Source organism: Limulus polyphemus, unplaced genomic scaffold (genome assembly GCF_000517525.1).
Source record: "Limulus polyphemus unplaced genomic scaffold, Limulus_polyphemus-2.1.2 Scaffold4312, whole genome shotgun sequence".
NCBI lineage: Eukaryota > Metazoa > Arthropoda > Merostomata > Xiphosura > Limulidae > Limulus > Limulus polyphemus.
The window spans coordinates 63,892-77,263 of NW_013669922.1; the positions used below are offsets into that span (position 1 = coordinate 63,892).

Below are 13,372 nucleotides of genomic sequence, written 5' to 3' on the forward strand. Positions count from 1 at the left end.
GTTCGTGTATAGAGGAAACACAGGGGTTATTCAATTCTTTTTGTGTTTTGATGGAAATTCCCATATGTTCATCGGCTTCTACTTTTAAATGGCGTTTGGTTTTGCCAATATAGGAGGCCTTACAGTCTCCATATGTGTAAAGATAGACAAGCCAAGAACAATAAGGAATGGGGAGGAGATCTTTAGTAGGGAAAAAAATGCCATTTAAAAGTTGGAGCCTATGAACATAATGCTACAAATTAACTGTATAGCAACTGGTTTTAAACATTAGGTTGTTCCTTGTTGGTCTGTTTTTATCCCCGTCACAATTCAGAATTTCTCAAAAATGTGAAAAAAAGGAAAATTACTCATTTCAGTTGCTGATTACTGTGTGTTTCCTTTAAAATAGGAAGAGAAATGTTGAGGTGTTTGGTAAAGAAAGGTATCCAGTGTTCATATGTTTTGATTAATGCTGTTCCCTACATTATGCAAGAGGTAAGTTTTTTGAAATCATTAGTTTGTTTGAAAAGTGTTATGACCCAAAACTCTTGTAGATATATTCCTTTTTTTAAAGAATAAATTGTTAATATAATAATATACGCTGTGGCCTTAGCAGTGTAATAACTATTTTATAATTATGTACTTTCATATATATATATATTTAAATATAAATTTTTTAAAGAATTGTTTAGTGCAGTGTTTCTCAACCAGTAAGTTGCAGCCCACAAAGCAATTTGAAGTGGGCCTTCAAAGGGCTTAAGATTAGTTGACAATATTTTAAAAATGTTCCAAAATGGCAAAAGTATAATGCAAAATACATAATACCAAACAAAATTATTGAAGTTAAGTAGGTCATGTTACTAAAAAAGGTTTAGAAATGCTGGTTTGGTTAATATATGTAGCATTGAATATTTTGAAAATTTTAAGTGATACCTCTTACATAAACATTAAACTACTTTTGTTGCTTTTGACAGTAATTTTTCTAATTAAGCCTAATTTTGTTTTGAACGTTAATACATGTGCCTCAAAATTTTAGGTTAATGAATTACTTTTTTCTGTGTTATGTTCACATAATTTATCATTTACAAACACATTTTTAACATTATTATTATGACTAGAAAAAAAGCTGATATTTTGAGCTAGATGGCAAAATTATATGCAAAAGATACAATGGTGAGCTTCAGTAATGGTTGTTTATTCTTTTGCATGTGATTGTTTGTAAAAGTATTTTTATAATTACAGAACTGAATGAAATTAATGTAACTTTTTTTTTTTTAGTCAGATATTTGATTTTGTTCTATAGGTAACTAAGGTGATGCTTGGAGCACACTCGTTACAAGCCAATGGATATGTCATGTCAAGAGTTGGGTGTTCTCAGATTGCTCTCATTGCTAGAGCCTACAATGTTCCAGTTCTAGTTTGTTGTGAGACATACAAATTCTCAGAGCATGTGCACACAGATTCTATTGTCTATAATGAATTGGGTAAATGTTCTTTCATATTCTTTTTTTTCTTCTAAAAATAAAAATAATTATTTAGATCGTCATTGTCGTGATTGGTAGCCTATAAAATCACCCAAGTCTAATTATTTAGTAATTATGAAACTTAAGTGATTTTATAAGTTACTAACTGTGACAATAATGATATCACCATAATTTTACTATAAGTACTTTCATTTTTTATATTTCTGTTTACTTCTACAAGCTTTTTTTTATTACACAAGTCATGTATTTATATTTTTAGACCAAAATGAATTTATGAATTTACTGTTGTGTGTGTATATTATATATATATATAGACACACACACACAAGGAGAATTTATCTCTGAAATATCAACTAATCACTCTCCAGAAAAAAAGTATTTTATTCAAACTTGGTGTTTAAGCTTACACCTTTCTCAAGGATTATAGCATCATATACAAATACAAACTGTTAACCGAATTTACAATGGTGTTGTAAGCTCTTAGCAAAATGTAATAGTTTCCTTGATTGTAAATTCAAAGAGTCTCTCCTGATTCAATCTTATGAACTTAATTCTAATCATTATAATACCTTATAACATTGTTAGTCAGTTTTTAATTGTTTTATATATCCTTTTTGATTATCAGTTTATATTTGTATTTGACACTGTAACCCTTGAGAAAGGTGTAGGCTGAAACACCAGGTTTGAATAAAATCGTTTTTTCTGGAGTGTGATTAGTCTCTCATCTTTATTTCTTTCTTCTTTTTTTTTGCATACATGGTTTCATTACTCCATTTTACAAAGTTTAAAAACTGATACAACATTTACTTGTATATATTTGGAAATATTTTTGTGTGTGGTAAAAGAAATACAGTCGTGTAATAAAATGTATTCCATATATCATTGTTTTTATTATATTATAGTTTCCTCCATTTATCTTTTTATATTTGGTTATTTTGCACATTGCTTACATCTTTTTTCTTTTCAGCTGATCCCAATGAACTTGTGACTGAATTGCCACCCAACAAACAAACACTAGAGAACTGGCAAGATATTCCTTCATTGTATTTATTAAATCTTGAATATGATTTGACCCCTCCTGACTTGGTTGCTATGGTGATCACAGATATAGGCAATTTGCCTTGTACTTCTGTTCCTGTGGTGCTGAGAGTTAAGCATGCAGGTTCACAAGAGGTGTAAATTCTCTTGCTTCTAGTTAATGTTATGCTACCCCTTTTTTAATCTTTTTTTGTTGTTATTTTTAAGAGTTTCAAACGTTTTTAATTATGTAGACAGGTGGTATTAAATATTTGAGTAACTAATATTATTAAAGAACTAATACATGTTAAAAGCTGGTTCAGTAATAACATTATGCATCTGTTGGTGGTAAGAAAGGCTGTCCAATTGGAAATTAAAAAGGTATGCATTGTGAAGTCAGATATGCAGTTGAAATGAATAAATTTGCATATAGCTGTAGAAAATTGAAAGCAGAAGCATTATTGTACATTAAAAAATTAATTCACAGATATATATACAACTCAAATGTACATCAGGTTATATAGTTAGTCAAATAAAATCCTACAAATCCCTGTGATTTAGATATATGGTTTAACTTGATTTGTTTTTATGTGCTATAAAAATAATGAAGATTTCTAAGGTTCCCTTGTAGCTCTCAATTTCTGTGTAGCAGCAGTAGCAAAAATGGATATTTTGTCTTGCAAGCCTAATATGATCATTTAAAATATTCTGATAAAATTAAAAACACATCAGAAGATAATATTCATTAACATGCAGTGTTTGGTTCTGTTGCCTAAATAAACTTAAATTTTTGTCTTTCAACACATAGGTAATATTTTTTTAAATTATCATTTGCTTGATTAGAAGATTTATAAATTTAGGAATTGTATGTGTAACAGTTTGATTTTTGTTTTTGGGAGTGGTTGTGTGCATACATTTTTGAAGTGTATATTAATTAAAGGTGCCACAGTAGTTATTGAAACCTAAGTAAAAGCTATAGATTTAGATCTATGTCTGTTGGAATGCTAACGTGAAACGTAGGGAATTCTGAGGCAGTGCAACTGGGTATTATTTTTTTAGATTTGACTTTAAAAAATTTTGGCCAATTTCTTGCCCTTAAGCCCCATAATTCTGCTTCCTGAAGGTCTATAGAAAAGTATAATTTTTTTCTAATTCACACTTACTGAATGAATAGTATATGGAGGTATTCTGCCAAATACTCTTTTTGAACTGAAACATGGAGAGAAAAATTCAGATCTGAGAATTAAAAAAATGAATTGAACTAAGTTTGGGAAATGGCAACAAACAACAGGAAGAAAAATATACGATTCTGAGAAGCTAAGTTAAAACTATTTTCTTTTAAGAGTTGAATTGAATTAAGTTTGGAAAATGGCAACAGACAAATCAGGTAACGAATTTGGATAATTATAGAAGTAATTAAGATAATGGAGATATTTGACTGGGTACATTGAAGACTGTGAATCATGAGGGGACCTTAGAATCCTGCAGTGGAGTGTGAGTATTTTATGCTAATAGTAAATAAGTAAAATATAATTAGTGTAGACTCTGTACACTACTTAAATAATGAAGGCATCAGAGTTTGGTGAAACAAATGAAATATTCTTTTAGTGTAATTTAAAAGTGGATATATTAATGTAACACAAATCTGACAATATGAAGTACCACATTAAAATATAAGATTTTATTAGCCCACATGTTTTACATCTCTTTGATTCCACCTGATGAAAAGTTCTTTAAAGAGCTGGAAAAATTGTGGGTTAATGAAACCTTACATCTTAAAATAGAGCTTCAGCCTGCCCATTTCATTTACATAAATGAAATGATATAACTTATCAGATCTTTAGGTATGTTTTTGGTATTCATGCAAATATTTTGTTACCCATTTTGATATGTGACTGTTTGTGTGTTTTGCCCACTTCTGCTGTGTTTCTAGCATGTATTTTTAACATTGCTGTTTTTCAGATTTATTTTCTACATTTGAATGATAAAGTTTTAAATGATGTAAAACATTTAAAGCAGTCTTTAAAGAACATTCTAGGTTAGCTTATAAAGTTTTATATTTTTGTCGGTTGTGTTATTTTTTGTTTTGTTTCTAATCTTGTAGCAGTAATTTGTTAAAGAAAAAGTAAAATTAATATCTAGCACAGGTTGAAATACTGTAATAAACTACTACATATTGCTAGTACACACGTACTGATCTGTTATCATATCTGATACTTCTACATTTTAAAAAGTGTAATGTTCATAATATTAGAGTTATTGGGTGATAAAAAAAAATGAACTTTGTATTGATGTTCAAGGATATTAATAATTAGCTTTTGACTGTAGTTACATAGTTGGTTATAGTTTAAATAAATGCTTTTGTGCAATTTACTTTAGTGTTGATATAAGATTTTTGTTTTGGGCTAAATTAAACTGAATTGGTCACTCTAGATAGAGTTCTGAAACCTTTCAAAGGTTACAGTAACGTGTAAGATTTATTGGTGTCAATTTCCTTTAATATTGATACCACATTTGTTCTTTGGACTAAATTAAACTGTGAATTGGTTATTCTACATAGAAATCTGAATTTTTAATCCTCACTATGGTTACAATAGCTTGTACTGTAAGACTTTATTGGCAATTTACTTTAGCATTAATATCATATTTTCATTTTGGACTAAATTGTACTGCGAATTGGTCACTATACATAGAATATTGAATGCTCTTTACTATTATAATGCTTGTATTGTAAGACTGTTGGTTAATTTACTTTAACATTGATATCACATTTCCATTTTGAACTCTGAATTGAACACCATTGATAAAATCTTAAATTGTGAAACCATCATATGGTTGCAGTAGCTTGTATTGTAAGTCTTTACTAGTCATTGCCTTTGAATTTGAAAACCATTTATAAATGACTATAGCATATCATTTCCTATTATTAGATTACCATATATATTAAGCAGAATCAAATAAACTGAGTATTCTGGAAATGGAACTAATCATAATATTCTATTACTTCTATGTAAATTTTTCTTCATATCTTTCTTGATTGGTTTGTCTTTTAACTTGATTTTCAAACTGGATTAATTGTGAATTCAGAATTTCTTCTCACAAATAAAATATATTTTATTTGTGTTGATCTTGTCTAGACAATATAATTGATATTTCGAAGACAATTTTTTAATCACAAATTTTGACCTTACATGTTGATGAACTTTCCTGGAAATAATGTAATATGAATGCTATAGGCTATAAAATTTATTCTTAGTTAACATTGGTAATCATCATTGAAGTATAAACCTCTTATCTGTGGCACATTTGTAATGAAAACAGTTACACATTTGTCAGTATTATTATGATAGCGACTTATTTTGAAAATGCACAGTTGTCATGTTCGTTTTTTTTTTTTTAGAATTTTTTGTTAACAGGAATTACTGTAAATGAATATTACTGATGTAAATCAAATGAGAATCAAAAATATTTTTTGATAAAATGTTAGTTGCATAGGGATTTTGTTGTGTACAACATAATAAATCATAACTGCCTGAAAGATTTGTTTTCTACTAACATTGTTTTATCTATCTGAAAAAGTTTCCAGACATTGGACATTTGAAGTCATACTGTACTCTCTTTGACTCAGTCAAAAAGTATGAATAGATATCATATCTAATAATGATTGGAGACAGCTTGAATGGGAAATGAAGAAAAACTTTAATACAAGTTTTAACATAACAACAAATGTTCAACGTTTCGACAAAGTTTTGTCATTATCACCTTTGCACTTTGGGGTTGTGTTGTAAGGATGACGGTCTAATCCCATTATTCAATGTAAGAGTTGACTAACTGTGTTCTTACTAATCTTTCACTTCAAAATTATGGGTTACGCAACTCGCATTTTGCAATTCGTGGAATTGGATTCCGTCACAGAATATTGTCACCTTTTCAGTCACAATGTGATTGTCAATTGTCAACCCCACTAGTTGTTGGTAAACAGTAGTCAAAATTAGAGATGGCTACCACAAATAGCCCTCAAATAGCTTTGCGTGAAGATCCCAAAACAAACATACTCACTGGATTTTTGGATGGTGTATTTAATCTTCATATTATGAAAAATGTTTACAAGGTGGTACTTGTTGATCAAATGGAACAGTCGACAATGAAATGATTGGCACAAAAACTAGTAAGTGCATTAGAAAGTTGTGATATTTAACTGAATAACAAAGCCAACTCTGATTTTGAGAATAAACTCGTACTTTGGTACCCTCAAGTTCCCACTATCATAGACATTCAATACAAGTCTGTGGTTCAGGTTTCAGTAGACGTATAGACTGATTGTTTTTTTTTTCGCTCAACTTTTGCTTGTTTAGCTTTTTCAGGAGTGACCCTCTAATTAGGGGTACTGGAAGCAAAATTACATTTTGGGGGCAGGAAACTGCTACTGCTTTTTTTTTCTTAATTTTAATCATCAAATATTTACCGCATCAATATAGAGAAACGATTTTTATGTACTTAAATTAGTATGTGTATTTCAGTTTGTATGTCTATTAAGTTCTTAGCCATGTATCTAATATTTGAGCTTCAAACTTATACAAATTAGCAAAGACCAGCTTCAGCACCACTAATTGGTTTAAACTAATCAAACAATTGCAATTATTGATCGTAATAGAATACTGATGGAGTATAACATCGTTAAGTAACGAACATATTCAAAAGAAGCATTATTGGTGGAGCAAATATCCAACCTACTCTGGCGCTTTTGCTACTTAATAACTATATAATCAATTGCCGATTAGTCACGTAAAATAATCGATTAATCGAAATTCGATTAAATCAATATCACGAAAGTAATCACCTAGTGTTTCCGATTATTACTGTTTTTCGATTATTCCAAATATTCAGTAATTGAAATGTTGTCATTATAATTTTTCATTGATAATTTTCAATTAGTTAAAGTTTATTTAGCCTAGTGGCGGATCACAGTTAATATTAAGGAGGAGGATGACGATACTTTACCCCCCATCCCCACAAATAGAGAAGAGTAAATAATGTAATTTCTTTAGGTGTCTCGATTTAATTATACAAGAATTCGATCAACGGTCTTTCATAGCTGCAAACATATTGTTAATGATGTCGTGCCAGACAAGCTCTAATTGTTTGTCTAAATGTAAAACAACCAAATCGAGATAAATCGTGGCACTTCATAACAAAGCCACAGCAAATCGTTTAATAAAACTCGCTTTTAGTTATTTATATCGTTATAAACATTGAATACTCGCAGAATCGTTTAATTTGTACCAGTTTATGGCTACGCTTCTGTGTATCTATGGTTTCACATGCTGTGACGACTTATAAGGATTGTTATTTTCTTCGTTTCAAAACACACACATAGCCAATTTGTTTCTTTGCAAGTGCGCTTAATTATCGATCTACTCTGAAGATTTTAAAACAAGCTTTTAAAATGCACAGGGTATTTTGCAGATGTTACAATACGCGGAAATAATGTGTTTTACAGAAATTTTGAAAATTGGAGGTTATTTTATTTTGGGATGCTTTTAATTCGTTGAATATAAACCTTTGGAAAATTTGTTTAGAAAACTAGGGTTTATGTTTCAGATAATATTAACAAGTTAAAAGTGTGCAATTGTTTATACAATTCAAAACAGTAGTTTTCTTTTACTACGATATAGAGTGTTTAATAACCACTACATAATTAACGTTGAAAATGAACACCTGATATTTGTGTATTATTATTTTAGTTTAGTTGATTTGAAAGATACTGTTTTATTATATTAATTTGAATGTTGGTAGTTTATCTTAAACACCAGATATGCAGGCACATCATATGTTTTCTATCTGATCTAGTTCTGTATGAATTTTTAAAACTTTTTTTGGTTTGTTTAGCATGAACAGTTGGTCCACAAAGTCATTGACACTGTATTGTTCTAGCTTTGTTTTTGTTGTTCTCTGTGGTTGATAATGCCTATTTTTGTCCGTGAGAATAATGCAGTAACGTATGACATCCGAGTTCAGGTATTTGTATAGGAGCCGGATTCTTTACAGTAGGTGTCTGTGATTTGTTGGCGATAAATTCGAACAATAAATGGACAGCACACAATCCACTTATTTTAACATAATATATTCAAAACAAGTCAAACGTATGTACAAAATTTCTTTACACTAGAGGATATCACAGTTGTATCTAAAAACTAAATAATTATCTTTTTCTTCTGAAAAGTTCACACAGTCTGGCTCAGTTCAGTGGCGTAACAATAGGGTGGTCTTAGTGGCAAAATACCCTTGGCCCAAGTTTTACTATACAGTTTTCACAATTTAGAAAATATTAGAATAAAATATATTTAATATTTAATATGCCTGAACACCACATAAGAAACTGGATGTGCAGCCGAATCTCGCACTGGCAACACTGCTTCAGGCTATGAGTCTGATTCTGTCTGAACTAGTTGACATTTGGCAAATGTGTCTGGTGGCTGCATCCTGCGTTCTTCATACATTTTTGAGTAGACAGTGTACAGAGCAGTCTCTTAAAATAATAGTAATACACTAATACTGCGGAGATTGTGAGTGCAGTGAAAGATATAAATAGTGCTATAGTGGATTTTGTGTACATGCTGGTTATGTAGTGGTCGCCATTATGTTGCATGTCATTGTTTTTCAATCGATTGGTTTGCAAAATTTTGATTAAAAAATTGTCTTCGAACTTTTCTTGCTTTGCTTTTGTTATGAATGTCTTGCTGTTGATAAAATTCATTGTTTTGCAAAAATATAATATTATTGGTGACTTAAATTTGACATTTCTTTTGCTTCTTCCTGATCGATCTGATTAATTTTAATTACTTTTATACTTTTTTGAACTCAGAAAATTTGTTTGCTTTGTATAAATGATTTATAACTGTATCGTATCCCTATTGAAATGTTTTTTCTTCATAGTACTAAAAGTATGGTGAGCTAATTTTATATACTCCTAAAAGACTCGGTATTAAAGAAATAGCTGTACAAAGTTATATCTTTAATGATACAGATAGCCCTATAAATAAGATTAAAACTGGTGTTAATAACTGTTGTTTACGGTTCTAGAAAAATTAACTGATTTAAAAAAAATATTTTCCTTCCGTTAAATAATACTGTGTTAAAACAAATGACAATAATGAATTTTTTGATAAATGATAAAACAAATCTTTGCATCTGTACTCTATCTAAGCCAAAGCACCATCCAATCATCAAAGTTTCAATTCTGAGTAAACGACTTTGATGATACAACTATAAATTGACTTTTTTAACGAAATAAATCTTTCCAGTTTATTATTTTAGTTACTACCTAAAACACTAGCCATTAAAGCAGCCCCATTTTTTCCCATTATTTTGGACAAAATTCAGGACATTTCCAAAGTTGATCAGTTATGTGAAATTTATCGTTATTGTTCCATTGAAAGTGATAAAATTGGCAAGCCAAAGGCTCGACATTTTTAGGTTTCTATAAAGTTGAGGACCAATCAAGTGCTGCTCTATCTGAACAAATTTTGCAAAACATTGAACAAAAAGAACTTTCCATTGTAAGATGTCGTGGTCAAGCTTACAACGGCGCCAATAATATGAACGGAATATACAGTGTTGTGCAGAGGAAAATAACCGATATTGAGTCCAGTGCAGTTTATGCTCACTGTGCTGCTCATAATTTAAATTTAGTAGTTAACGATGCAGCGAAAGATGTAACAGAAATGGCTGTTTTATGATGATGTTCAAAGAGTGGGTTTTTCTGGACTAATTATCAAATCATGGGACATATTACTTAGTTTAATTTCTGAATCTGGTACTCGGCAAGAATTAACTATTAAAAATCTGAAATAAAACTAGATGGACTGGACGTTTTGATGAAGTGTTTACTCTCAAAGTACGATTTTGTGAAGTTCAAAAAGCTCTGGCAAAAGTTATTTCGTGTAGCTCAAAATCAGACAAACACAATGAAGCCACTGCACTTAAGAAACTAATACTGATTTCGTATGTTTATAAAAATAAACCTAGCTGAAATTTTCTCTTCGCGTTAAATTTCTTAAAAACGTGAACCCTTCTTGCTCATTCATTATATTTGATTAATAGAACAGCAAAGCTTAATAGGCTTTACATATTTCAGTTGCTCTAGATTAACCATAAACGTTATTAGTTTGAGAGGCAGCTCGGGGGGGGGGGGGGACATCAGTAATACTTTGCCACGGACCTTTCTGCTCCTAGTTATACCAGTGGCTCCAGTTACTTTAAAACCCAATTGACAAGACGAATTATTTTTTCTGCTCTGTTTCTTACTGTACAATTTGCGATAGATTCACTTATGTTACCTTTTGGGTTTCCACAGTTGTATCCAGAACTTTAATTGTCTTCCTTTCGTGAAAGTCTACACAGGCTGGTTCAATTACTTTAGATCACCCTTTGACAAGACAAATTATGTTTCCTATCTCTGTTGTTACAATACACTATAGAAATCACTCGTTAAGGCTAATCACTCACATGCCTGCTAACTTCACGTTTTCTTTCACTAACTAACTTTTCTATCTTCCTTAACTTGCTTTATCTTTAGGTATTTATAACACCTGACAGAAAAATCTAGAACTATATAGCTTTCTAGTAGCAACAATATTACACATAACTAGAAAAACTTGGAAGCTTCGTGTAATATGATGTTATCAATCTTACTAAAGCCTAGTACAACAAATAAACTGTCAACACAACGTTCGATTTGTACAGTGTTGCATCACAAACCGGTCATAACTTTTACTTTTAAAATAATTAACTTTTAACACTTGTTAGGAAAACTGAATAATTATTAAATATTAAATCGCTAAATAATAACTTAAGCTAAACAGTCGTGTATATACATCACCGTATAATTTCTTTTGCTGGCCAAATTGACGTTGTCTTAAAATTAACAGCCAATTAATGTTGTAAGAGAACAAAAAAACGAGCCTACCTGTTGAGTTCAAGAATGCTTCACTTCCACCTGGAATTCTTCAAGTAAAGACTTGCTTTAATATCATCGTGTTTAGTTTGAAGCAAGTCTATTCTGATAGTAACAAAGCTGTGGAGCTAAATACATTCCAGTAGAAACAATTGTGATTCTTTCTGTGCAAGTATGTATGCTGTATTTTCTTTTCTGTTTGTTTCAAAATTAAATTTGTGTTCATTTTAATAAATTTTCCAGTCTTGTTATTTCACACACAACAGGAACACTCGGTTATCAGAATCGGAACTACTCTCTTTATTTCCTAAGTGATTCTGCTGTTATTAAAGGGTCTAACTATCTGACACTTGTTAGGAAATAAGTTTTTAGCTGAAAATATCTCAAGTAGATAGGAAGGAGAAATTTTGGTGCCATGACATCAGGAACATACGATGTACTAGCCCTTGCTTGTATTATTGAGTTTAAAGAAATGCTTTTCACGAAAATAATGACATTTTATGGATACAGAAGTACTCTTGACTGAGGGAGAGAGTTTACTAGCAGAGAGAGAATGCATTGTATGGAAGAGATGTCGAGTCCAGAAGCCCTTTTCTTGACATAGGACTTTTTCCATTGTTTTGAAGGTCTGTGGTATTGGTCAAACTGCAACCACTGATTCATAGATTTATTCACGTCTGGTGCACTCAGATCAATTGATAAGATGGTACTCTTGGGAATTGATCTTATGAGAAGGGAAGCATTGACAGTTGAAATGTTTTGGAATGGAATGGCACCTGGTCAATTCAGACCATATGGGGAGATCTCTACTGAACTTCTAGGCTGTAACCAAAGTTCAGCAACCCGAGCTCTATCCAAGAACACCAGCAACTAATGTACAAAGGTTGAACATGCCACTGGTGGATGATATCCATCAGCCAATGTTCTCTCCGAACTAACACTCACAGATGAGAACCATGGAAAGGTTCCTTGCAACATCAATGACAGCTTGTGGTACCTGGGATTGTGCACGGCTGTATAACAACCCATCTTAAGTATCTCATAGCCCTGTATTTCTGAAACAGGAACCATCTGCCCTTTGGGATGTTGACATCCTGGTCACAGGCTTCCATTCAGGGCCAAGGATATCAATATCATCTCCTGGCATCCATAAGGATTATGAGAGAGAGATGCCTTGGCCAACGACACTAGTTCCTATGAGTGAAGCCAAGCAAATCACACCCCAAATGTTCAAGGAGGTAGCAAGAGAGGTTTAATCATTCTGTTCTTGGAACACATGCTGCAGCAAGGTCCACCGGGTACATGCTGCTGCAAGATCCACATATGAAATACACACAACAACCTGGACATCATCCAGGGTGAAAATAGTGAATTGTCTGCTTTGCTTATGGACTAGTGGGGCACTAACGAAGGAACTGGCTATACTTTCCTGTAAAGAAAAGATAGCAGAGTCATCGGTTCCAGCAAACAGATCAGCAAATGCCAGCCAAACAACATCAGCATTTTGCCGAGCTGCAAGGTAGACAAGGGTATAAATACCGGCTACAGATGGATTCTCCAGTGCTGACCTATCTATGACAAGACTGTAAGCTCCTGTTGGACACCAATGGCTTCCATTGTTGGAACAGTGTCATGACATTTGTAGAAATGAGTAGAACATGTCACTCATATGCTGATGACTCTCGAATGTACATACTGTATGACAAATAAAGAGCTGCTTGCAGTGGTTATCTTCATAAATTACTATCATCACTACTTTATCAACGTAATATGTTACGTGGGTAACCATGTTATGCTGAAGTGGTTAGTAAACTTTAAAAATATAGAGGATATGATAGCATGTTGAATAACGATGTTGCAAGAGCATGACTTTGTCATAGTTCATTGCCTGGTTTCACAACATGAAACATGGATGAACTATCTCATTGCATGGTGA

General features: G+C 31.7%; 1 protein-coding gene across 5 annotated transcripts in view; it reads left to right on the forward strand.

Annotated features, from left to right (window-relative positions):
• The window catches only part of LOC106470946 (translation initiation factor eIF-2B subunit delta-like), a 68,733-nt gene extending 62,009 nt beyond the window's left edge, over positions 1-6,724 (forward strand). For all 5 annotated transcript variants that reach the window (XM_022399588.1, XM_022399589.1, XM_022399587.1 and 2 more), the window contains 3 exons: positions 389-474; positions 1,283-1,463; positions 2,431-6,724. In XM_022399588.1, the coding sequence (XP_022255296.1) occupies positions 389-474; positions 1,283-1,463; positions 2,431-2,642 (479 nt within the window). In that variant the 3' untranslated portion in view covers positions 2,643-6,724. The remainder of the gene's footprint in view (positions 1-388; positions 475-1,282; positions 1,464-2,430) is intronic.
• Positions 6,725-13,372: the final 6,648 nt, after the last annotated feature.